We start from the raw sequence: 23,408 nt of genomic DNA, 5'->3' as shown, positions 1-23,408 counted from the left end.
AAAGTCTACTTTCATGATCTATCAAGTAAGGAACAACCAGGTAGGATCATATCGGAGGTAGGGTCTGTTTGGTATACGAAGTATACTATTTGGAAATCCCACTTTAAACACCTCACTAAATCACAGCCTAGATATCATTCCCGTAAGTAGATCAATCAGTATAACGACTTTGAATCATTGATAAATCTTATGCATAGGTTCATAATAACGATATTATATTTAAACATAATCTATATTTAAAGTAGGATAGGCGTATCTCACTTACAACGGCTTTTGCTAAAAACCGGGCTCCGCTGGAGCAGAGCTTCTGAGCCGAAAAGCTCTTTTTCTCGGAGCCTTTGGGAGCTCCGGAGCTTTCTTCTAGCGCTAGAGGAGTTTCCTAGGGCTTTAGGGGGGGGGGGGTTGGGGGAGTTAGAGAGTGTGTAAAGAGAGAAAGAGGAGGGTAAAGGTGTGAGGAATGAAGGCACCTTCACACCTCTATTTATAGCTCAAATCTATGTCTGAACTCGTCGAGTTTGGCCTCCAACTCTTCGAGTTGGTGCCACATGTCACCATTCTGGTGGCAAAACGTGGGTAGCCTATATTGTGCCACGTCACCCCTTTTGCAGCAGCACCCTGCCGGCTTCTAAACCGCGTAACTTTTGCATACTAGCTCTGTTTTCAACATTATTTATATCCGCGCGCAGGTATTGACAAGATCTACAACTCTCCTTTTGACTCCATTGGCTAATTCTCGACCGATTTAAATTTTAACAGTATGAGAAGATTATACTGTTAAACGACCGTGTAAAAATCATAACTTTTACATACGGACTCCGTTTTCGTCTGTCTTTTTATTGTTGAGCTCCTACTAATGAGATATTCAATTCTCATTTAGGTTGCGTTGGCCAAAAATTGATCGATCTAAAATTCGAATTCCGGGCTGTGCACTGCTACACCAAAAATCTTAGAAAAATCATAACTTGCTCATACGGAGTCAGATCTGGGCGTTATTTTTATGCATGCTCTTGGTTTAAAGTATTCTATAACTTTCATTTAGATCTTTAAGGCTAAAAAGTAATTTATTAAAAATTCACTTTTTACGTTACGCGGTGTCGTGTCGGTTTAGCCGTAAAACTTCGATGGGCCATAACTGTTCGTTATAACTCGGATTTCAGCGTTCTTTATATGTATGAAACCCTTGTAAAATATACTATAACTTGGTTAAGATTATTCATTCTAAATAATCTTTCATCAAAAAGTCATATTTTCACGTTTATTGTCTCTAAGTTGACTAGCCCGAATCTGCGGGCGTTACAATTATCTCCCCCTTAGGATGATTACGTCCCGGAATCATAAACGAAACAGGGCTTGTATAATGACTCCATAGGTTATCTTTTCATCCTAGGTAATAATCATAACTATTACGTCCTTTCAAACGAGTATCTAACTCTTGGACTTCTTGACTACTGGTGGTGCTCAATCTTGCACCCGCTCTTCATATTATGTTGGACTTTCAATTGTAACCTTCGAGTTACAATCTTGACCCATATTGGAAACTCCTGATCTTTCGTAAAAATAATTTACTTCGATTATCGTAACAGACCGATGGGTCATGTTTTAATGACCTCTCGTCGTATGATACAACGCTTACACTATGGTCTTTTAGAATCAAATTCAAAAATGGAATATACCTTCCTTCATATTCTAATGTGATATAATCACATTTTAGCATGTAGCATCTCTTGCTATCAGCTTCTTACTTTAATAACAATCGCGATACTTCTATTGATCGCTTTGATTATCTTTCACTTCAATTTTCTGGATGTTACATTGAACTTGGTTCTCTGAACCATGTAACATACTCATTTTAGTCAGACTCAATTTGATATGATCACTAGGGTCGGAATAACAATCATCTTCTTAGACATTACCGATGTAACATCCGTATTTTCAAGGCCAAAAATTTCATTTTTAATTAAGTAACTCATAAAATAGTTTACCAAAAACATTACCAATGTCAAATCAGTTTATAAAACTGTAACAACGTGTCTCAAAACCATATCATCAATAGTAATAAAAATCAGAGTACAATCCCAAGAAATCCCATAGTGCGGATATCATGCATGTGTGTGATGTGCCGCTACCGCGCCAGCTCCTTCCCCTTTGCCGAAGAAGTACCTGAAACAAGACTGAAAACTGTAAGCACGAAGCTTAGTGAGTTCCCCCATCATACCACATACCAAACAATCACATAGCATACATATTGTCGAGCAATTCTGGGGTGCCCTACCTATCCGGTTCGGCCATTCTGGGGTGCCGACCTACCCATGTCAAGCCGTTCTGGGGTGCTGACCAACCCATGTCAAGCCATTATGGGCTGCTGACCTACCCATGTCAAGCCATTCTGGGGTGCTGACCTACCCTTCGGTCCTAACAACCGAAACACGAGGACTGTTTCACCTCCTACTACTACCACATAATATCATATCACATAAACATATTGTCAGGCATATCTGGGGTGCCCGACCTACCCTTCGTCCTAACAACCGAACTGGGGGACTAATCCCCTCCTACTACCTCTATCACATATAACATATCTTGCTAGCACATACTCACATCAGGTAGTAGCAAACCTAGATGAATATCACGAAGACAATCATCTAACAAACAACTCCTACTAGTGGGCCGGCATTGTAGCCGTAGACCCACTTCTACTGGAAGGTAACTCACCTCAATGTCGCGTAGTGTCTGCACTGATCTCGATGTGGAAATCGACTCTCCTCGACTCCTCAATCCCTACACGACTACTCTTCCAAGTTATCAATTCATTCTCATACTCGTAACCCTTACAAGGGTCACGCAATCCTAGTCAATGTCAAAGTCATACCCATGGTCAAAGTCAACTTTTGGTCAAAGTCAACATCTAGTTGATTAGACTCGCCGAGTTGGCCCGCCAACTCGCCGAGTCATTATGACCACACAATGCCATAACCCGTCCTTACCCGTCGAGTCTAGCAAGAGCTCGACGAGTTCGCCTTTAACAACATATCGGACAATCTTCAACCGACTCGCCGAGTTCGTTCTTGAACTCGCCGAGCTCATCTTCATCCATAAGAAGATGTTCAGTCTATGACTCGCTGAGTTCCTCTTGAACTCGCCGAGTTCGTCTTCATAAGTTGGGAGATTGCCTTGGACTCGCTGAGTCTGTTCATACGCTCGTCGAGTTCCAAGATATCCAGGTCCAAGACAAACCCCTAGCAGACTGAGTGTTCCTTCCATTCAACCAAAACCATTTCCAGAAGACATTCTGGGGGGGAAAACGTCCCCACTCGCTGAGTCACCCAAGTGACTCGCCGAGTCCCTCTTGTCCAAAACTATACAGTCGATTTCAGTGGGACTTAATATATCCCAATCATAGATCTGACCTCCTAGGGTCCCTTTTATACGTAAAGCTACGAACTTGATGCCCATGCATGGGGTTTTGGCTCAAAAGGCTATAAAATGGGGTTTATATGATGCATGGGTCTCCCATGGCCATAGATTTGGCACCTTTATGCCATGGGAACCCTCAATGGTTCCAGATCTAAAACACAAACCCGCATAACCAAGCAAATCTGAGCATAGCCTCTCAAAAGCTTAGAAAAGGTAGAGAAATAGCCCCAAAACAAGATCTAGGAAATAGATGGTCAAGGTTCAAGCTTTTTTACCTTGAATGGACTGAGAATGTAGCAAAACCTCGGGATCTACTAGCTTCCTCTTGATCTCCTAAGCTCTCTTCTTCTCCTTCAACTTCAAACACACACAAAAAGGCACAAAAGAGCTCAAAATCACTCAAAAATGGTTTAGGGTTTCAGTCTAGGCTTTCTCTGAGTTGGGAGGGTGATGGAGGCTGGGTTGGGACAAGATAAAGTGTTTAAATAGGGTGCAAACCCTAAATATTAGGGTTTCGTCCAGATAGATCCTACTCGTCGAGTCGGTCTTTCGACTCGTCGAGTAGGTCACTTAAACCCCGATCATAAGTCGAGTCTACTTGACGAGTTGGGCCACCAACTCGCCGAGTCCCAAAGTAAATTGCAATTTTTCTTGAAATTAAATACGTACCTGGAATCGTGTGCTACAAATCTCCCCCACTTATTTTAGACTTCGTCCTCGAAGTCTGCTGCTGAATCAAGAAAAAGCTCGGGGTAGTGCTCCTTCATCACTTCCTCCGGCTCCCAAGGCCATTCTGATCCCTTGCGGTGCTTCCATTTCACCTTCACCAGCTCCACCCTCTTGTTCCTCAGATCCTTCGACTTCCTGTCGAGGATCGCCACTGGCCGCTCAATGTAATTCAGGCTGTCATACACCTGAATATCCTCCAAGGGTACCACTGCCGAGTCGTCCACCAGGCACTTTCGTAACTGGGAGACGTGAAACATACTATGAATCTGACTGAGTTCGGCTGGCAGGTCCAGCCTATACGCCACCTTGCCCACCCGGGCGACAACCTTGAAAGGTCCAATGTACCTGGGGCCCAACTTGCCCCGCTTCCTGAATCGGATGACGCCTTTCCAAGGCGACACCTTCAGGAGGACCATATCCCCGACCTGGAACTCCAGGTCCGAACGGCGCTTGTCGGCGTAGCTTTTCTGCCGACTATGAGCAGTCTGAAGCCTGCTCCTAACCTGCTGAATCCTCTCTGTCGTCTTGAGCACCACTTCGGTGCTCCCCATGACTGTCTGTCCGACTTCGCCCCAACATATCGGGGTCCTACACTTCCTCCCGTACAACATCTCGAAGAGAGGACGATCGATACTCGCGTGATAGTTGTTGTTGTAGGAGAACTCAGCTAATGGAAGGTAGGTATCCCAGCTACCCCCGAAGTCTAGGACGCATGCCCGCAACATATCCTCCAAAGTCTGGATGGTCCGCTCACTCTGACCATACGTCTGTGGGTGGAACGTTGTACTGAAGTGCAGACGAGTACCCAACTCGTCGTCAAACTTCTTCCAGAACCTGGAAGTAAACCGCTCGTCTCGGTCCGAAATCACAGAAACTGGCACTCCGTGCATAGCTACTACCTCTCGGATGTATATATCGGCCAACTTCTAGGCCGAGATGCTCTCCTGGATCGGTATGAAGTGGGCACTCTTGGTCAACCGATCCACGATGACCCAAATCGAATCCACTCCCCGTGCAGCCCTGGGGAGCTTGGTGATGAAATCCATAGTAATATCTTCCCATTTCTACATGGGAATGTCCAGCGGCTGCATCTTGCCGTGTGGCCTCTGGTGCTCGGCCTTGACCTTCCTGCAGGTCAAGCACCACTCTACGTACAAGGCGACGTCCCACTTTATGCAGGGCCACCAGTAATCGGGCTGAAGATCTCTGTACATCTTCGTCGCCCCGAGATGAATCAAGAATCGGGATTTGTGCGCCTCCTCCATCAGAACCTGGCGCACACCCCCATGATATGGAACGCATACCCTACGATTTATAGTCAATAACCCTCGGCTGTCGTAGTCGAAGGAGGAAACATGACCCACAATACGCTCGCTCTTCCGATGTTCCTCCTTCATGTCCTCCAGCTGGGCCTCTCGGATCTGCTCCAAAAGCGGAGTCACCATGGTCATCCTCATGCAGATGTCCTTGATCGGCGCTACCTTACGGCTAAGCGCATCGGCCACGACATTGGCCTTCCCCGGGTGATAAAGGATCTCACAATCGTAATCCTTCACCACGTCCAACCACCGATGCTGCCTCATGTTCAGATTCGGCTGATCCATAAGGTACCTCAAACTCTTATGGTCCATGTAGATGGTACAACGGACCCCATAGAGGTAGTGTCGCCAATTCTTGAGGGCGAAGACGACCGCCCCCAACTCCAAATCATGTGTCGGGTAGTTCGCCTCGTGAGGCTTCATCTGCCTCGAAGCGTAGGCGATGACATGCACTCTCTGCATCAAAACTGCGCCCAAACCTGAAATGGACGCATCACAATACACCACGAAATCCTCCACGCCCTCGGGCAGGGCGAGGATCGGTGCCTCGCACAGTCTCTGTCTCAACGTCTCAAACGCTGCCTGCTGCTCAGGTCCCCAGCAAAAAACAACAACTTTCTTTTTCAGCCGGGTCTGAGGTACAACTATCTTGGAGAAGTCCTGAATGAATCTCCGGTAATAGCCCGCCAATCCAAGGAAACTCTGAATCTCAGATGGAGACTTCGGAACCTCCCATCTCATCACGGCCTCCACTTTGGCCGGGTCAACCAATATCACGTTCTGATTGACAAGATGCCCAAGAAACTGCACCTCGCGCAACCAGAACTCGCACTTGGAGAACTTGGCATACAAGCTCTCCCTCCTCATGGTATCCAAAACCTCTCGCAGATGCTCCTCATGCTGCTCCTGCGTCTTGGAGTAAACCAAGATGTTATCAATGAAAACTATCACAGACCGATCCAGCATCGGTCTGCACACGCGGTTCATTAGGCCCATGAACACTGCAGGAGCATTGGTGAGCCCGAAGGGCATCACCACGAACTCGTAGTGACCATAGCGAGTCTGGAAAGCAGTCTTCTGTATATCCTCATCCCTGACCCTCATCTGATGGTAGCCTGACCGCAAGTCTATATTGGAAAACCAAGATGCTCCCTGAAGCTAGTCGAACAAGTCATCTATCCTCGGGAGTGGGTAACGATTCTTCATTGTTACCTTGTTCAGCTCCCGGTAATCTATGCACATGCGATGCGACCCATCCTTCTTCTTGACAAACAGGATCGGGGCTCCCCAAGGCGAACTACTCGGCCTGATAAATCCTTTGTCTAACAGCTCCTGCAGCTGCGTAGACAACTCCTGCATCTCGGGAGGAGCAAACCGATATGGTGCCTTGGCTATCGGTGCCGTACCAGGGACTAGGTCGATCCTGAACTCCACCTGTCGCTCCGGAGGTATCCCAGGCAGCTCCTCTGGGAATACATCCGCATAATCTCGCACCACGGGTACATCGCTCAACGATGCCTTGCCCGCCTCTCGGGTATCCATAACATAGGCGGCATACCCAGCGCAGCCCTGCTGAAGATAACGCCTAGCCCTCGCTGCTGAACATAATGCTCCGCGTTGTGGCCTCTTGCCCTGAATTACCAGCTCTCCCCCACTCGGGGTCCTGATACGAACCAACTGCTGCACCCAGTCGATCACCGCCCCGTTGGGGCTCAACCAGTCAATGCCTATAATCACCTTGTTCCCACGCAACGGAATGGGAACCAAGTCTACCAGGTAGCGTTCCTCGAATAGCCTCAGAACACAATCCCTGAAAACCGTCGACGCTCGTACTGATCGGTCATCTACAATCTCGACCTCTAGAGGGTATTCCAACATGCCCGAAGACTCAAGGAACCTCTTGCTAAGCGCAAGAGAAACAAATGATCGGGTAGCACCCGAATCAAATAGCACCTGAACTGGGATATCGTTTACATGGAACAATCCTAAACAAGACATATCACATGGCACATCAATATCATAAACACATAAAATAAAAGCTGGGAGAAGAAATCATACCCGTCACCACATCGGGTGCGGCGCGTGCCTCCTCGGTAGTCAACTGGAAGGCCCAGCTCCTTACCACTAGAGCCTCTGTCTTGCCCTGCCGACCTTCAGTGATCCGCAGGGTCGCCGGAGCTGGCGCCTTCACTGGCGCTGCTGCTGTCAACTGAGGGCAATTGGCCTTTTTATGGCCCTTCTTATTGCAATGAAAGCAAATCAGGTCTGATGTCTGAAAGGTGGGGCAGGGGCAGTACAATCCCTACCAAAGTGCCCCGTCTTGTCGCACTTATAGCACCCCGACGATCCCAACCTGCAAGCCCCCTCATGTGGGCTGCCGCATTTCCTGTAGCGGCCCTGACCCGACTGGCCCTTCGGCCTAATGTCTGATCCCTTGGGCTTCTTCCCGGAAGCCCCAGTAACCTATCCCTCCTCTGCCTTCCTCTTCCTGAGGTGCTCCAAGTCTATCTCCCTCTCCCTCGCCCTGGCAATCATGGAATCCAGGGTCGGGCATGCCGAGAAGCTAACATGCTCCCGGATGTTTTCCCTCAACATATCATGATAGCGGGTTTTCCGCATCTCCTCGTCTCCCGCATACTGGGGCACCAACAATGCCCTCTCCCGGAACTTGGCGGTAATCTCCGCCACTGACTCCGTCGTCTGCCTCATATCCAGAAACTCCCTGGCCAGCTGTTGAAGCTCTACAGCTGGCGCAAACTCAGACCTGAACGTGGTCACAAAGTCCAACCAAGTCATAGCCTTAATCGTTGAGGCTCCCAACGAGTCACCAACTGACTCCCACCAATCCCTGGCCCGGTCTCTCAAACCACCTGCATCATATCGCACCTTCGACCCCTCAGGGCAGAAGCTCGTCAACTGTGCAGACTCAATGTCTGCAATCCATCTCATGGCTGCGATGGGGTCTTTAGCTCCATGGAAATCCGGTGCACCACTGCTCCTGAAGTCCTTGAAGGACAGTGTGCGTGATCCTGACTGACTGAATGCCATATCGCCCCTGAATGCCCTGAGGCGATCCTCCATCAACTCAATGATCCCTTCCTTGATCGACCCGAAAATCACCGGGTTCGACTCAATGATACCTCTCGTGATCTCAGAAGCAATGAACTCACGTAGTCCCTCATCAACTGGTTCGGTACCTGCTCTCGAACCTGATCCTGAACCGGATCCTGACCCTGAACCTCCTCCTCTATGACGTTTGATCATCACCATTCTGAAACATAACACATAATTGTCAGAATTATACATAAACCTTGGGAGGTATCATACACCCTACGATTTTCTTGGTTCTATCTCGGCCCTCCTTGACTCGAGTACGGATCCTCTACTTCCAGTAGTACGGGCCCATACTACCTTCCACATCTATCCGTACTTTCCTCAAGGATTGCTTCGACTTCACTCAGTCCCTTCTACTACTGTTGCACTCTTTTCCAATCTTGTCCTAGGCTTACCCTAGGGTACTCTCCAATCCACTCACCCTCAGTTGCTGAAAGATTCCCAATAATGTCAACTAGCTACCTCATGAATATAGCCACATGCAATAGAGATCGGATAATCCTTCGAGTAAAAGACCCATCCCTAGAACGGTTGGACTCAAACAAGAGCTACGCAATAGGGTCAAATCTATCACTCTGAGATTATCCAGCCTGTTCCACATGTGACTTAGCATATTCACTTAATAGCTAGCTCACATTACTAAGAGTCCCACAAAGCACAAAGCAAACAACATTCAGAAAATGGAAAAATCTAACCATCATATACTACTCAACCCATTATATCCTCTAATCAGGAATCTGAACATACAATCCAAAGGCTCATACAATCAGGCATAACCTAAACATGCTATCCTATTACTGACAGATCAGTACTAGCATGCAAGTCTACAAGCTCATACAATAGGCACATAAGGCATCCTCCTAGATCCTTAGCTCTAATCTAGCATGCAGTTCTCATAATCATATCATAACATATCATATCATAACATGTATGGGTGTCTTGGGGAAAACTTACTTGAGCTCAGCCGGTCGCACACATCACACATCTAGTTCTTTTTCAAAGTTCTTTTCTCTTTTCAAACTCCTTTTCATAAAAATGATTTTACTTTTGAAAATTTCATACCAAGTCCTTAGTTTGAGTTTAGACACACCCGGGAGTGTGCCTGAATCCCTCAAACCAAGGCTCTGATACCAACTTGTAACATCCGTATTTTCAAGGCCAAAAATTTCATTTTTAATTAAGTAACTCATAAAACAGTTTACCAAAAACATTACCAATGTCAAATCAGTTTATAAAACTGTAACAACGTGTCTCAAAACCATATCATCAATAGTAATAAAAATCAGCGTACAATCCCAAGAAATCCCATAGTGCGGAAATCATGCATGTGTGTGATGTGCCGCTACCGCGCCAGCTCCTTCCCATTTGCCGAAGAAGTACCTGAAACAAGACTGAAAACTGTAAGCACGAAGCTTAGTGAGTTCCCCCATCATACCGCATACCAAACAATCACATAGCAAACATATTGTCGAGCAATTCTGGGGTGCCCGACCTACCCGGTTCGGCCATTCTGGGGTACCGACCTACCCATGTCAAGCCGTTCTGGGGTGCTGACCAACCCATGTCAAGCCATTCTGGAGTGCTGACCTACCCATGTCAAGCCATTCTGGGGTGCTGACCTACCCTTCGGTCCTAACAACCGAAACACGAGGACTGTTTCACCTCCTACTACTACCACATAATATCATATCACATAAACATATTGTCAGGCATATCTGGGGTGCCCTACCTACCCTTCGGTCCTAACAACCGAACTGGGGGACTAATCCCCTCCTACTACCTCTATCACATATAACATATCTTGCTAGCACATACTCACATCAGGTAGTAGCAAACCTAGATGAATATCACAAAGACAATCATCTAACAAACAACTCCTACTAGTGGGTCGGCATTGTAGCCGTAGACCCACTTCTACCGGAAGGTAACTCACCTCAATGTCACGTAGTGTCTGCACTGATCTCGATGTGGAAATCGACTCTCCTCGCCGAGTCTGTTCATATGTTGGGAGATTGCCTTGGACTCGCCGAGTCTGTTCATATGCTCGTCGAGTCCCAAGATATCCAGGTCCAAGACAAACCCCTAGCAGGCTGAGTGTTCCTTCCATTCAACCAAAACCATTTCCAGAAGACATTCTGGGGGGGAAACGTCCCAACTCGCTGAGTCACCCAAGTGACTCGCCGAGTCCCTCTTGTCCAAAAATATACAGTCGATTTCAGTGGGACTTAATATATCCCAATCATACATCTGACCTCCTAGGGTCCCTTTTATACGTAAAGCTACGAACTTGATGCCCATGCATGGGGTCTTTGGCTCAAAAGGCTATAAAATGGGGTTTATATGATGCATGGGTCTCCCATGGCCATAGAGTTGGCACCTTTATGCCATGGGAACCCTCAATAGTTCTAGATCTAAAACACAAACCCGCATAACCAAGCAAATCTGAGCATAGCCTCTCAAAAGCTTAGAAAAGGTAGAGAAATAGCCCCAAAACAAGATCTAGGAAATAGATGGTCAAGTTTCAAGCTTTTTACCTTGAATGGACTGAGAATGTAGCAAAACCTCAGGATCTACTAGCTTCCTCTTGATCTCCTAAGCTCTCTTCTTCTCCTTCAACTTCAAACACACACAAAAAGGCACAAAAGAGCTCAAAATCACTCAAAAATGGTTTAGGGTTTCAATCTAGGGTTTCTCTGAGTTGGGAGGGTGATGGAGGCTGGGTTGGGACGAGATAATGTGTTTAACTAGAGTGCAAACCCTAAATATTAGGGTTTTGTCCAGACAGCTCCTATTTGTCGAGTCGGTCTTCCGACTCGTCGAGTAGGTCACTTAAACCCCCGATCATAAGTCGAGTCTACTCGACGAGTTGGGCCACCAACTCACCGAGTCCCAGAGTAAATTGCAATTTTTCTTGAAATTAAATACGTACCAGGAATCGGGTGCTACAACCGAAACGATGGTAACGACATACCTGAACAAAACGGAATCATTTACTAGCTTCTTGGTAACCTTGTGACTTTCCCTGATCCAAGTGCGAGTCATGTGCTTCCGGTAGTATAGGCCTCTACTATCTTTCACCCCTACTCATACTTGTCCCAAGTATTATCTCGCAGTCCCCAAGTTCTAATTTCGTAAAATCACAAAACAATTTAACACATACGAATGTGTCTAAATAATCATAAAATTTTCCCTAGACTCTACTAGGACTTCTTCCATGTGTATCTTCAATCATTAATTCTGCTTCAACTTGGTTGGTGGTGGAAATTCCAGACGATGGGATAACTTCATGGATTATATCAAGAGTTCTTTCTTTCTGCTAATCGAAAGTGTACTTCTACCGCACTAGACGTATTATTTATTAGACATTTTCTAAAGGCAAGATACCGCTCTTATGATATCTTCGAATAGGTATCATTCACTATCGTAAGCCTTCTCATTTCCTCCATTTGCTCAGTCCGCTACGAGTCCTTATCATGACATTCTGTACACCAAAGCAGTCGTTTGGTGTATCGAGACGAGAATATAGATAATGAAGGTTTAGACGTGTAATCCTCCTAATTACTACGAAAAGTTATATGTCAGTTCTAATACCGTAATTAAACGTTTAGAAATCTGAACACATAAAGTTTCCAGATCCGGTCAGCAACAAACCATAGATCCGATCAAACGATAACATCATAAAGCATATAAGGCAGCATATATCATTTAGCACATAAAAGCAATTTGGTCATCTTCCCTAAATAAGCTAGTGCTTGTGTCTATTTAGGTGTACTTCCTAAAATATATTAGACACACTCCTCACGATCATCACTTAGCATTCTAAGTTTAAGTCTAGAAATAAATACTTATTCCTAGTTCGCTTAAACTAATGCTCTGATACCAACTGTGACATCCCCATTTTCACGACCAGAAAAGACCGATTTGTTTATGCTTTGTTTGAATATCAGAGTAACCTTTAAAAGAAAAATGTTGCGAAATTTGTTCCCAAAAAAACATGATAAATATGTTATCAAAGCATTTCCGATGAAATGTATTTTATTCATTTTAAAACATTGGGATTTCATTGTCAATACAGAAACATAAGCATAAATAGACCTTACGTTCTTTTACACTAGTGATTCGTATCTTCTTTAATCTCTCAGTGTAGTAATATAGCCTCGTATCGAAACCTGTGATACAAATAATCTGAGTGGGTCAGGTTGGGAAACCTGGTGAGCACATAGGTTTTTCAACCCACAATAATATAGTTATTATGTTTAAACATCAAACAATCAACCCAATTACCCATCCCCATTATCTTCTTTAGTCTTTAGGTTCTACCCTGAGAATCAATTATTCTTCGTTCATTCATTTCTAAGGATTATCCTAAGGAATAGGCATGAAGTCCATCGTCACCAAGGTTTATACAATAGGCACTAAGTCCATAGTTGCCAGGGTTTATACAATAGGCATCAAGTCGATAGTCGCCAGGGTTTATACAATAGGCACTAAGTCCATAGTCGCCAGGGTTTATACAATAGGCACTAAGTCCATAGTCGTCAGGGTTTATACAATAGGCACTAAGTCCATAGTCGTCAGGGTTTATACAATAGGCACTAAGTCCATAGTCGTCAGGGTTTATACAATAGGAACTAAGTCCATAGTCGCCAGGGTTTATACAATAGGCACTAAGTCCATAGTTTCCAAGGTTTATACAATATGCACTAAGTCCATAGTCGCCAGTGTTTACTTATATCCTCTTTCATCCCTCCTCATTCATCTACCCATATTTTACCCAACATATTCGTAGATATAAAATACATATACAGTTTAACTCATTTAAAACGTGTATAAAATCGTTCATTCAGCATAGACAGCAAGTATTCAAATAATATGCACACACAGCACATAATTTATATAAAATACTTCATATCTATGTCTTAGATGAAAGTAACTATGCACTCACTTGTCAAAGTGATGATTCCAAACTCGGGCAGTGCTTCGCTTCTAACGATTCTATTTTCCTTCGACGAAACCTAGCATTATTATCGCTAAGTTTTAGTCTAATCTTTATTGCGACCAATTATTAATCTAGATTCATCATGAACTCAAAGTCTACTTTCATGATCTATCAAGTAAGGAACAACCAGGTATGATCATATCGGAGGTAGGGTCCGTTTGGTATACGAAGTATACTGTTTGGAAATCCCACTTTAAACACCTCACTAAATCACAGCCTAGATATCATTCTCGTAAGTAGATCAATCACTATAACGATTTTGAATTATTGATAAATCTTATCCATAGGTTCATAATAACGATATTATATTCAAACATAAGCTATATTTAAAGTAGGGTAGGCGTATCTTACTTACAACGGGTTTTGCTAAAACCCGGGCTCCGCTGGAGCAGAGCTTCTGAGCTGAAAAGCTCTTTTTCTCGGAGCCTTCGGGAGCTCCGGAGCTTTCTTCTAGCGCTAGGGGAGTTTCCTAGGGCTTTAGGGGGGGTTTTGGGGGAGTTAGAGAGTGTGTAGAGAGAGAAAGAAGAGGGTAAAGGTGTGAGGAATGAAGGCACCTTCGCACCTCTATTTATAGCTGAAATATGGCTCAACTCGTCGAGTTTGGCCTCCAACTCGTCGAGTTGGTGCCACATGTCACCATTCTGGTGGCAAAACGTGGGTGGCCTATATTGTGCCACGTCACCCCTTTTGCAGCAGCACCCTGCCGGCTTCTAAACCCCGTAACTTTTGCATACTTGCTCTGTTTTCAACATTCTTTATATCCACGCGCAGGTATTGACAAGATCTACAACTCTCCTTTTGACTCCATCGGCTAACTCTCGGCCGATTTTAAATTTAACAGTATGAGAAGATTATACGGTTAAACGACCGTGTAAAAATCATAAATTTTACATACGGACTCCGTTTTCGTCTGTCTTTTTATTGTTGAGATCCTATTAATGAGATATTCAATTCTCATTTAGGTTGCGTTGGCCAAAAATTGATCGATCTAAAATTTAAATTGTGGGTTGTGCACTGCTACGCCAAATCTTAGAAAAATCATAACTTGCTCATACGGAGTCAGATCTGGGCGTTCTTTTTATGCATGCTCTCGGTTTAAAGTATACTACAACTTTTATTTAGATCTCTAAGGCTAAAAAGTAATTTATCAAAAATTCACTTTTTACGTTACGCGGTGTCGTGCCGGTTTAACCGTAAAACTTCGACGAGCCATAACTTCTTCGTTATAACTCGGATTTCGACGTTCTTTATATGTACAGAACCATTGTAACATATACTACAACTTGGATAAAATTATTCATTCTAAATAATCTTTCATCAAAAAGTCATATTTTCATGTTTATTGTCTCTAAATTGACTTGCTCGAATTTGCGGGCGCTACACATAAAATGATTCCAAGGCTCAAAACAAGTAGAAGGAGGCTAGGGTTTCTCAAGAAATGTTTTAAGGGTGATATAGGTTGAGAATGATCCAACCCGAGGGGTTTAATGGCCTTAAATACTCCCAAACCCATAAAAAAACGATTAGCCCACCGGGCCAGAAGCGCACCGTGCTTTTAAGAGGCACTCCCCGCTTTTTACGAATAATTTCAGATTTTTAGATTTTTCAGAAAATGCGATAAATGGCTTCTTTTTTCGCCCCATGCTTCTACTTTCCTATGGACTATAAAACCATCAATCTAAACATGGGAAAACGTCATTGAGACTCGAGTATTACAACTACAAACCTCCGTAACATGAAACTTTACGATATATAATTTGGTGAGCGCATCAGTCAAATACTCAATTCAGAAACCCGGTGTTACATCCCGACTTTGGACCTGGCCTCGGTAGATATTAATATATAAAAATAATACAAAATATATTTATAATAAAATTTACAATACTAAAATTTGATCCATGTAATCCAACTCATTAGTAATTACTTTGTTGAAATTTTATTTTTCCCTCTTCGTTTATCTAATTTAACCTCGTATATAAATTTTTCTACTTGGTTTATCTGTTGTTACCTCAAATATCACTCTGATAGTTTTTTTTCTATTTGATTTTCCATATATGTATTTATATTTGGTAGAAAATTTGTTTATAGTTTTTATGCAATCTATGAATATTTTTATGTTTTTTTTTTATATTTAAACTTGTATTGTTAAAATTGAAATTAATTTTTTTTTTACGTAAAAATTTTTATATTAAAATAGAAAAAAGAAATCTTCAATTCTGTTGGGATTCCCGATCCTTGTTGGAGGCAAGGTTGTTGATTAATTTATATTTCCTGATGTGGATGAGGACATGGATGAGGATGAAGATGATGATTCGGGATGAAGATGGGGATTGGGGTCTCCGGTATTCCCCGACCCGTTTCCATCTCCAGATAGATATGATGAAAAACATATCTAAGATCTATTGTAGTGAAGGTAATGTACTTAAGAGCACCTTCTAGGCTTCCATATAGAGAGTGAGATCAACGGTAGGGGTTCGGTGGCTTCACGCTATGACTCGTTTGTCACTTGTATCAGACAAGTCTTTTAGTTGAGCATGCATGCCTACTCTAGAATCTTATTATTTATTAACATACTTATTTGGTAAGACAAATGATTTTTTTTTTATGTCCATATATATAATTTAATGATGAACAAAGAACCAGCCTTTTAGTATGATATTGGCGGCTGTGGGAAGGTTTAAGAGATATATTAAGTTGGAAGGAGTGGAGTGAAGTGTAATTTGTAAAAAAAAAAAAAAAAACATTTATAATAATACAGTGTGCAAGAAGCGTATATTGATTATTATGATTGTTGTTGTTGAAGTGGTACGGAGTGGGTTTGATTGGTAGGGTAGGGACGGGGCCGTTTGATCATAATGAATAGATGGTCAAGTCAATCCAATTCCTCTTTGCTATTCCAATTCCAATTCCGATTCCCCCCTTCCTCGCATCCCACACGCCCTTTCTGCATTCTAACTGTCATGCCCCCACTCCCTCTTACCTCTACCTCTATTTTGTATGTTAGTTTCATCTTATAATTTTTTTTTTTTTATTAAAATGGTTTTATTGATTATAAAAAAAAGTAAATGAAAAAAAAAAAAAGATAAACTCATGGACACATCTGCAATAGTAGTTATCTAGCTCCTTCACCACCCATCCCCATCCCCAACCCCATTCCTTTCCCTGTTAGATGAGCTGGAGAGCAAGATTCCGTGTGAGTGTATTTAGCTGTAATGGTGCACCCTTCCCCTTCCAAAGCTTACTTATATATACCTTCGCTTCCTCCCTCCCACTTTCTATCAAAACACCATCAACCTAAATAACAAAGGGATTAACAATGGAACTCATTACCTTCGTCTTCTGCTCTTCTTTCTTTATCCTTCTTTCAACTCTCTTTCTCTTCAAATCTTTCTTCACCTCCGCCGCTCGCCGGAAAAACCTCCCTCTTCCTCCCGGAACACTCGGTTGGCCTTATATTGGCGAGACCTTCCAACTCTACTCGCAAAACCCAAATGTCTTCTTCGCTTCTAAAGTCAAAAAGTTAGTTTCATTTTCAAGTTTCATCACTCGTAGTTAATTTCTCTAAATTTGTTTACTGATTGGGATTTTGTTGCAGGTATGGTTCGATCTTTAAAACCCATGTTTTGGGTTGTCGGTGTGTCATGATTTCAAGCCCGGCTGCTGCTAAGCTTGTGCTTGTTACCAAATCTCATCTTTTTAAGCCTACATTCCCTGCTAGCAAAGAGAGAATGCTGGGAAAACAAGCAATTTTCTTCCACCAAGGTGATTACCATTCCAAATTGAGACGTCTTGTTCTCCGAGCATTCACCCCTGAATCCATCAAAAACATCATCCCTGATATCGAATCCATCGCCGTCCAATCACTCCGAGGATGGGAAGACCAACAACTCATCAACACTTTTCAGGAAATGAAAACAGTAAGTGAAGTAAATAATACTCAATACAAGAGGTGTAACTCACACTCTGTTTTACTCTGTTTTCTGATCATCATCTTATCTATATATTTGCAGTTCACATTCAATGTTGCATTGCTTTCCATTTTCGGAAAAGATGAGGTGCTATACAGAGAGGATCTCAAGAGATGTTATTACATTCTTGAAAAAGGGTACAATTCGATGCCGATTAATCTTCCCGGAACACTCTTCAACAAATCAATGAAGGCGAGGAGGGAACTAGCACAGATCCTGGCCAAGATTCTTTCTTTGAGAAGGGAAACCAACAAAGAAGAACATAAGGATTTGTTGGCTTCGTTCATGGAAGAGAAAGAAGGGCTCACCGACGAACAAATCGCCGACAACATCATCGGCGTCATCTTCGCCGCCAGGGACACCACCGCTAGTGTCTTGACATGGATCGTCAAGTACTTGGCTGAAAATCCCACTGTCCTACAAGCTGTCACTGTAAGAAATCTTCTCTTTTTAGTGTTTAGCATTATAAGAAATCTCACATTAAAATAATTGATCCCTAAACGCCAATATCAAAAAGTTGAATCTTTTTTCAAAACCATTTATTTATTTACCATTCTTTTTTCTGAAGATATTAAAAAGTTGAAAATGGCAAGTTGACATTAACATATTAGTTTAGCCCATAGTTTAGTTTGTAATTAATATTAAATGTTTGACTTTTTAGGAAGAGCAAGAGGGGATAATGAAGGGGAAAGATGACAAGGCTTTGACTTGGGCAGATACCAAGAAAATGCCCATAACTTCAAGAGTCATTCAAGAGACCCTCCGAGTTGCTTCTATCTTATCTTTTACCTTCAGAGAAGCTGTCGAAGATGTTGAATTTGAAGGTTTGTTTATTTTAATTAGTTTGTTTACTTAATATTTAATTAAATACTTTTAAATCATTTTATTCTAATATTTTAAATTTGTTTTTTCTCAGGGTACCTTATTCCAAAAGGATGGAAGGTATTGCCACTCTTTAGAAACATCCACCATAGTCCCGAAAACTTCACGGAGCCAGAGAAGTTTGACCCGTCAAGATTCGAGGTAAATATTTAAAATTGTAATTATTTAGTTGAATTAACTGAAAAAACAAATTAAGGAGTATCTTTTATTTGGTCAAAATGGGAAAATGATTTGGTAAATCTCTAATGATTTGGCAGGTGGCACCAAAGCCCAATACATTTATGCCATTTGGCAATGGGACCCACTCATGTCCAGGAAACGAGCTAGCCAAGTTGGAGATACTAGTGCTTATACATCATATGACCACAAAATACAGGTTGGTGAAATCTAACAAATCCTTCAAATCATTTATTTACCATAAAAAGGTCTTCATTTCATGGGCAAAACCTAAAAATAATTGCTAAAAATGGAATTATTTCAAGAACTGCAAGTATATTAAACTGATCATGGAATTTTCTTTTTTCTGCAGATGGTCAATGGTTGGCCCACAAAATGAAATTCATTATGCCCCATTTGCCCTTCCCCAAAATGGCTTGCCCATAAGACTCTTTCCCAAGAAACAATTGTAAAGATGACAAGAGGAAAACAAGACCTTAAGGTTCATGGATTGGGCATGTTTCCAAATCGTGAGAAGGGGTATTTCGATATGGAGATTGATTGGGGTTTGAGAAGAAGACAAATCAAAGAAACTTACTATTTTTAGAATATATTACAATGATGTTTGACTGATTTAGTCAAAGAAGAAAAGAAAAAGGATAAAAGAATCGTTTTGAGGAGAAGGAAATTATGGCCAAGGCATAAAGAGGACTCTAAAGGACACCAAATTGTACATAAAGAGTTTCCTTAAACAAATAAGAAGAAAAGAGAAAAAGATTCTTGATGATTTTGTAATGAATAGGAGGTTAGGGGGAACGTGGTTTATTGTAGCAGAGTTAGGTCATACCTTTTTAACGTATTTAGGTAAAACTACCAAGTCAGGAGATGTTATTGACTTTCTTTTATTGTATAAGTCCGTAAGGCAATATTAATAAAATCTTGTTATTATTTTACAACTTTTGTTGATCAATATATAAATTGTGTATGAAATAATTGTGTTATGAAGTAATATTTTATAGCATGTATTATATACTTATTGCTAAAAGTGTTTACTCAATTGTATACTGTGATACTACTTATTTCAGCTGTAACTTGATATTTTGGTATATTAATTAAAAAAGTTTATAATCATCTATTGGATTTGTTGATTGATATCATATGTCGAAGGTATAAAAGACGGAATGGAGTTTAATATGACAGATCATCGACAATGTATATGTGGTCATGGTCAATCTTGATGCCTGTGATGACAAACTTCACCATCCATCCATCCAAAAACAACATTAGTTTTTTTGTTTTAAATCAACTGATTTTATTTTGATTTATCATGGGAAAAATCAAACTGTTTTAAATTGTTCATTTTATATTTGTACCTTCTATCTACAGTTTAACCATGATCTCCTGCTACCTTAACTCTCTTTTGTTGGAAAGTTGGTTTTAACCAATTTCAAAAAAAAAATGATTTTCTCATTTTTAGCACGAAATTCGAATATAAACAGTTGTATATTTATGTTCTCCTACATGATACATTCGTTTTGGTATATCACATATCCAAAACATATTAAAGATGAATATGAAATTAATCTTTAAAGTGAAGATGTTAGAAGAAGTAAACAAAATGAGTTTAATGGTTTAGTTCATCTCACGTGGGTTCGAGAATGAAAATAAAGTTGGTTTATAATTATAAAGACTTTTAAACTTTGTAAGACTTATAGAACCAAGACTTTCTCTTACGTGCATATGAGGTGCAGATGCAAACCAAACTGCCTTTGTTTTTAATGAACTTGTGTGAGAGTGCATGTGTTAAGGGTACGAATGTACCATTGATTACCAGAAAAGTAGTCAAGGACGTTTATATCATGGTTGTTAAGATCCCGATCTTGATCTTAAAATCTTACGATTTTAAGATCCTACAAACCAAAAACGATCCCGATCATACTAGGATCTATATGATGCAAGATCTATAGTGGTATCTTAGGATCCCAACTAGGATCTTAAGATCTTAATACGATCCGATCCTACCTTTCTAGTTTTATTATATAGTCGAACATGAAAATTTGTTTATTCAACTTGAAATCGAGTATCGCGAAATGCAAGAAGTCTCATAGAGCATCATCACTTTATCAATTCATCACGAACTAGGCATGTTACACTCATCATATTTTATTTATGATCTTAAGTCTTTAGTTATAGATCATAATGATCTTGTTTTTTTTTGTAATTGAGATGTTTTATTATTAATTTTTACAGTTTGTAGCAACAAAAATTATGGTTCATGATTAAAAAGTTAAAGTTGGCTCTATATCAGTGACTTAATCGACATCAAGTAATAATGTATACTACACATGCAAGACCTTACGAGCAAAAATGAATATGAGTTCATTTTGGTAGGATCTTCCGATCCCGATCCGATCTTACGATCACGATCTTGCAACACATGAAACGATCTTAGGTAGGATCCGAATCTTGACAGCCTTGGTTTATATAAATATTTTTTTTCTTTTAATAACCAATATTATAATTAATAGTCAGTTTTAAAGTTGTATTATGACAATATTAAACATAATTGTCCTTAATTAAACATATTTCAAGTTTTGGTTTTTCTTGAATGACCAAAATATATTCATCCCTGAAGATTTTGTAGGATACCTTCTCTGGGATCGAGGCCCATAAGGTTTAGAGTTTAGATCCTATGAATTTTTTACTTTTAACACCCCACCAAGGACCCAAATCTTTCAATTTTAACATGTTGAAGAACAATTGTTTAGATTGATCAAGCAACCTTAACTTTATTTTTTATTCTATTTTCAATTCGTTTTCACTGATTCTTTATTGTCAATTCTTCATAATTAAAATATCCACTAATTAAACAAATAAAAGAATTTGTAAAGGACAATCAAAGTAACCAATATCAAATTTTGTTACATACCGAAAAGAAAATTATAAATTAGCTTGGCATCAAAGCTAAGGTGGAAGGTTTAGATGGGGCTGCGGAGGAAAGAGCACTCACTGATGAAGAAAAGGCGTTCCTTAGGGAAGGAAAACTGAAAATTCTTGAACTTGAGAACCTATCTAGGCTCGACTTACAGCAACGAGCCAAGATCAAATGGCTCACTGACGAGGGAGAAAACACCAAATTCTATCACAATTTCCTAAAAATTAAAGGCAGAAAAAAATACTATCGGGGTCTCATGGTAAATGGGAATTGGGTATCAGATAAAGATTCTCTAGAAGCGGAAGCATTACGTTTTTTTGGACAAAAATTCAGAGAAACTCAGACTGTTAGGCCCCTTCTCCTCAACTAAAACTTCAGACGCCTCTCCTCGGAATACAACGCTTTCCTGGAACTTGATTTCGGTCTTGAGGACATTAAGGCTGCTATATGGGACAGTGGGGGTGATAAAGCTCACAGGTCGGATGGATTCACATTCCAGATTTTTAGGAGGTATTGGTGTTTGATGCAAGACGATATCATGAGGTTCGTTAGATACTTTGAAGCCAATGGGCGTTTTTCTAGGGGTGTTAGCTCCTCATTCATTACCTTAATTCTCAAAACCAAAGACCCGCTCACCCGCAACGACTATCAACCCATCGGACTTATAGGAGCTTGTACAAGATTATCGCTAAAGCACTTGCAAATCGCATCAAAAGGGTAATAGGCATAGTGATCGATGACATCCAAACCGGTTTCATCGAGGGATGCAAAATACTTGATGGTCCTTTTATAATCAAGGATATTTACTCTTAGGCAAAAAAAGAGAAACAAAAGGCGTTCATATTCAAAGTCGAATTTGACAAGGTGTTTGATTCCGTTAAGTGGCACTTCCTTGACTCTATTATGCTTCAAATGGGTTTCGGGAACCGTTGGCGTTTTTGGGTTAGATGTTGTATTACTTCTTCACGGGCTTCGATGTTAATTAATGGGTCCCCGACCTTGGAGTTCCCTATCTCCAAGGGTGTCTGCCAGGGGGACCCTTTATCCCCCTTTTGTTTATCTTGGCCATGGAAGGACTAAATGCTTCTATGAAATCAGCCTGTCAACGCTTTCTTTTCCATGGCATCCAAACTCCAAACAACGGCCCATCCATCTTACATCTCTTTTATGCAGAAAGCATCATCTTTGTTGGTCATTGGTATAGCTCTAACTTCACTAACATGTCTCAAATTCTTCATTGTTTTAACGTTGTTCTAGGTTTAAAGGTGAATTTCCATAAATCGAGCGTCTTCGGCATCAGAGTTCCTAATACTGAAGTGGCCAATTGTGCAGGTATCTTCGGGTACAAACTGACCTCCTTTCCTTTCACCTACTTAGGAGTTCCGTTCGGAGCGAACATGGCTTTGAATCGGAATTTGAAACCTATTATTAACCGGGTTCAAAACAGACTTTCAACCTGGAAATCCAAGACTATTTTATTCGAAGGGCGCCTTACTCTCGTCAAGTCGATGCTGGGCAACATGCCATTATTCTATTTTTCTCTCTTCAAAGCTCCCATGTTGGTGCTTAACGATATAGAGAGAATCCGTAGGCATTTTTTGTGGGGTGGCACCGAGGATAAAAACAAGATTTGTTGAGTTAATTGGAAGGTTGTTCTCACGAACAAAGAAAAAGGCAGTATGGGCGTGGGATCTCTTCAAAGTATTAATATTGACCTCCTTTTTAAATGGATTTGGCGATTCAAGAATAAAGACACTGATTTATGGAGTCAAGCTATCAGCATCATACACAATCTCGCGAGAAAATCAGTGATGAGGCTTGCTAAACTTTCTGTCCCCGAAACTTGGGGGAATATTGTCAAAATCATCAAGGACCTCGATCTTCTTGGTATC

The 23,408-nt window shown here is 41.4% G+C and overlaps 1 protein-coding gene across 1 annotated transcript; it reads left to right on the top strand.

The window, feature by feature from the left end:
• The first annotated feature begins 16,757 nt into the window (after positions 1 to 16,757).
• On the top strand, positions 16,758 to 19,537 carry LOC145165585 (abscisic acid 8'-hydroxylase CYP707A2-like). Its single transcript, XM_079084329.1, has 7 exons — positions 16,758 to 17,094; positions 17,171 to 17,492; positions 17,586 to 17,975; positions 18,205 to 18,367; positions 18,460 to 18,566; positions 18,683 to 18,801; positions 18,955 to 19,537. The coding sequence occupies exons 1-7, from the start codon at positions 16,892 to 16,894 to the stop codon at positions 19,052 to 19,054; spliced, it is 1,404 nt and encodes a 467-aa protein (XP_078940455.1). The 5' UTR covers positions 16,758 to 16,891; the 3' UTR covers positions 19,055 to 19,537.
• Positions 19,538 to 23,408: the final 3,871 nt, after the last annotated feature.

This window comes from Lactuca virosa, chromosome 3, assembly GCF_052849685.1.
Source record: "Lactuca virosa cultivar CGN04683 chromosome 3, Lactuca_virosa_CGN04683_v6, whole genome shotgun sequence".
In the NCBI taxonomy this organism is placed as follows: Eukaryota; Viridiplantae; Streptophyta; class Magnoliopsida; order Asterales; family Asteraceae; genus Lactuca; species Lactuca virosa.
The sequence above is the reverse complement of the archived record's forward strand: the minus strand, read 5'-3'. Positions and strand labels throughout refer to the sequence as shown.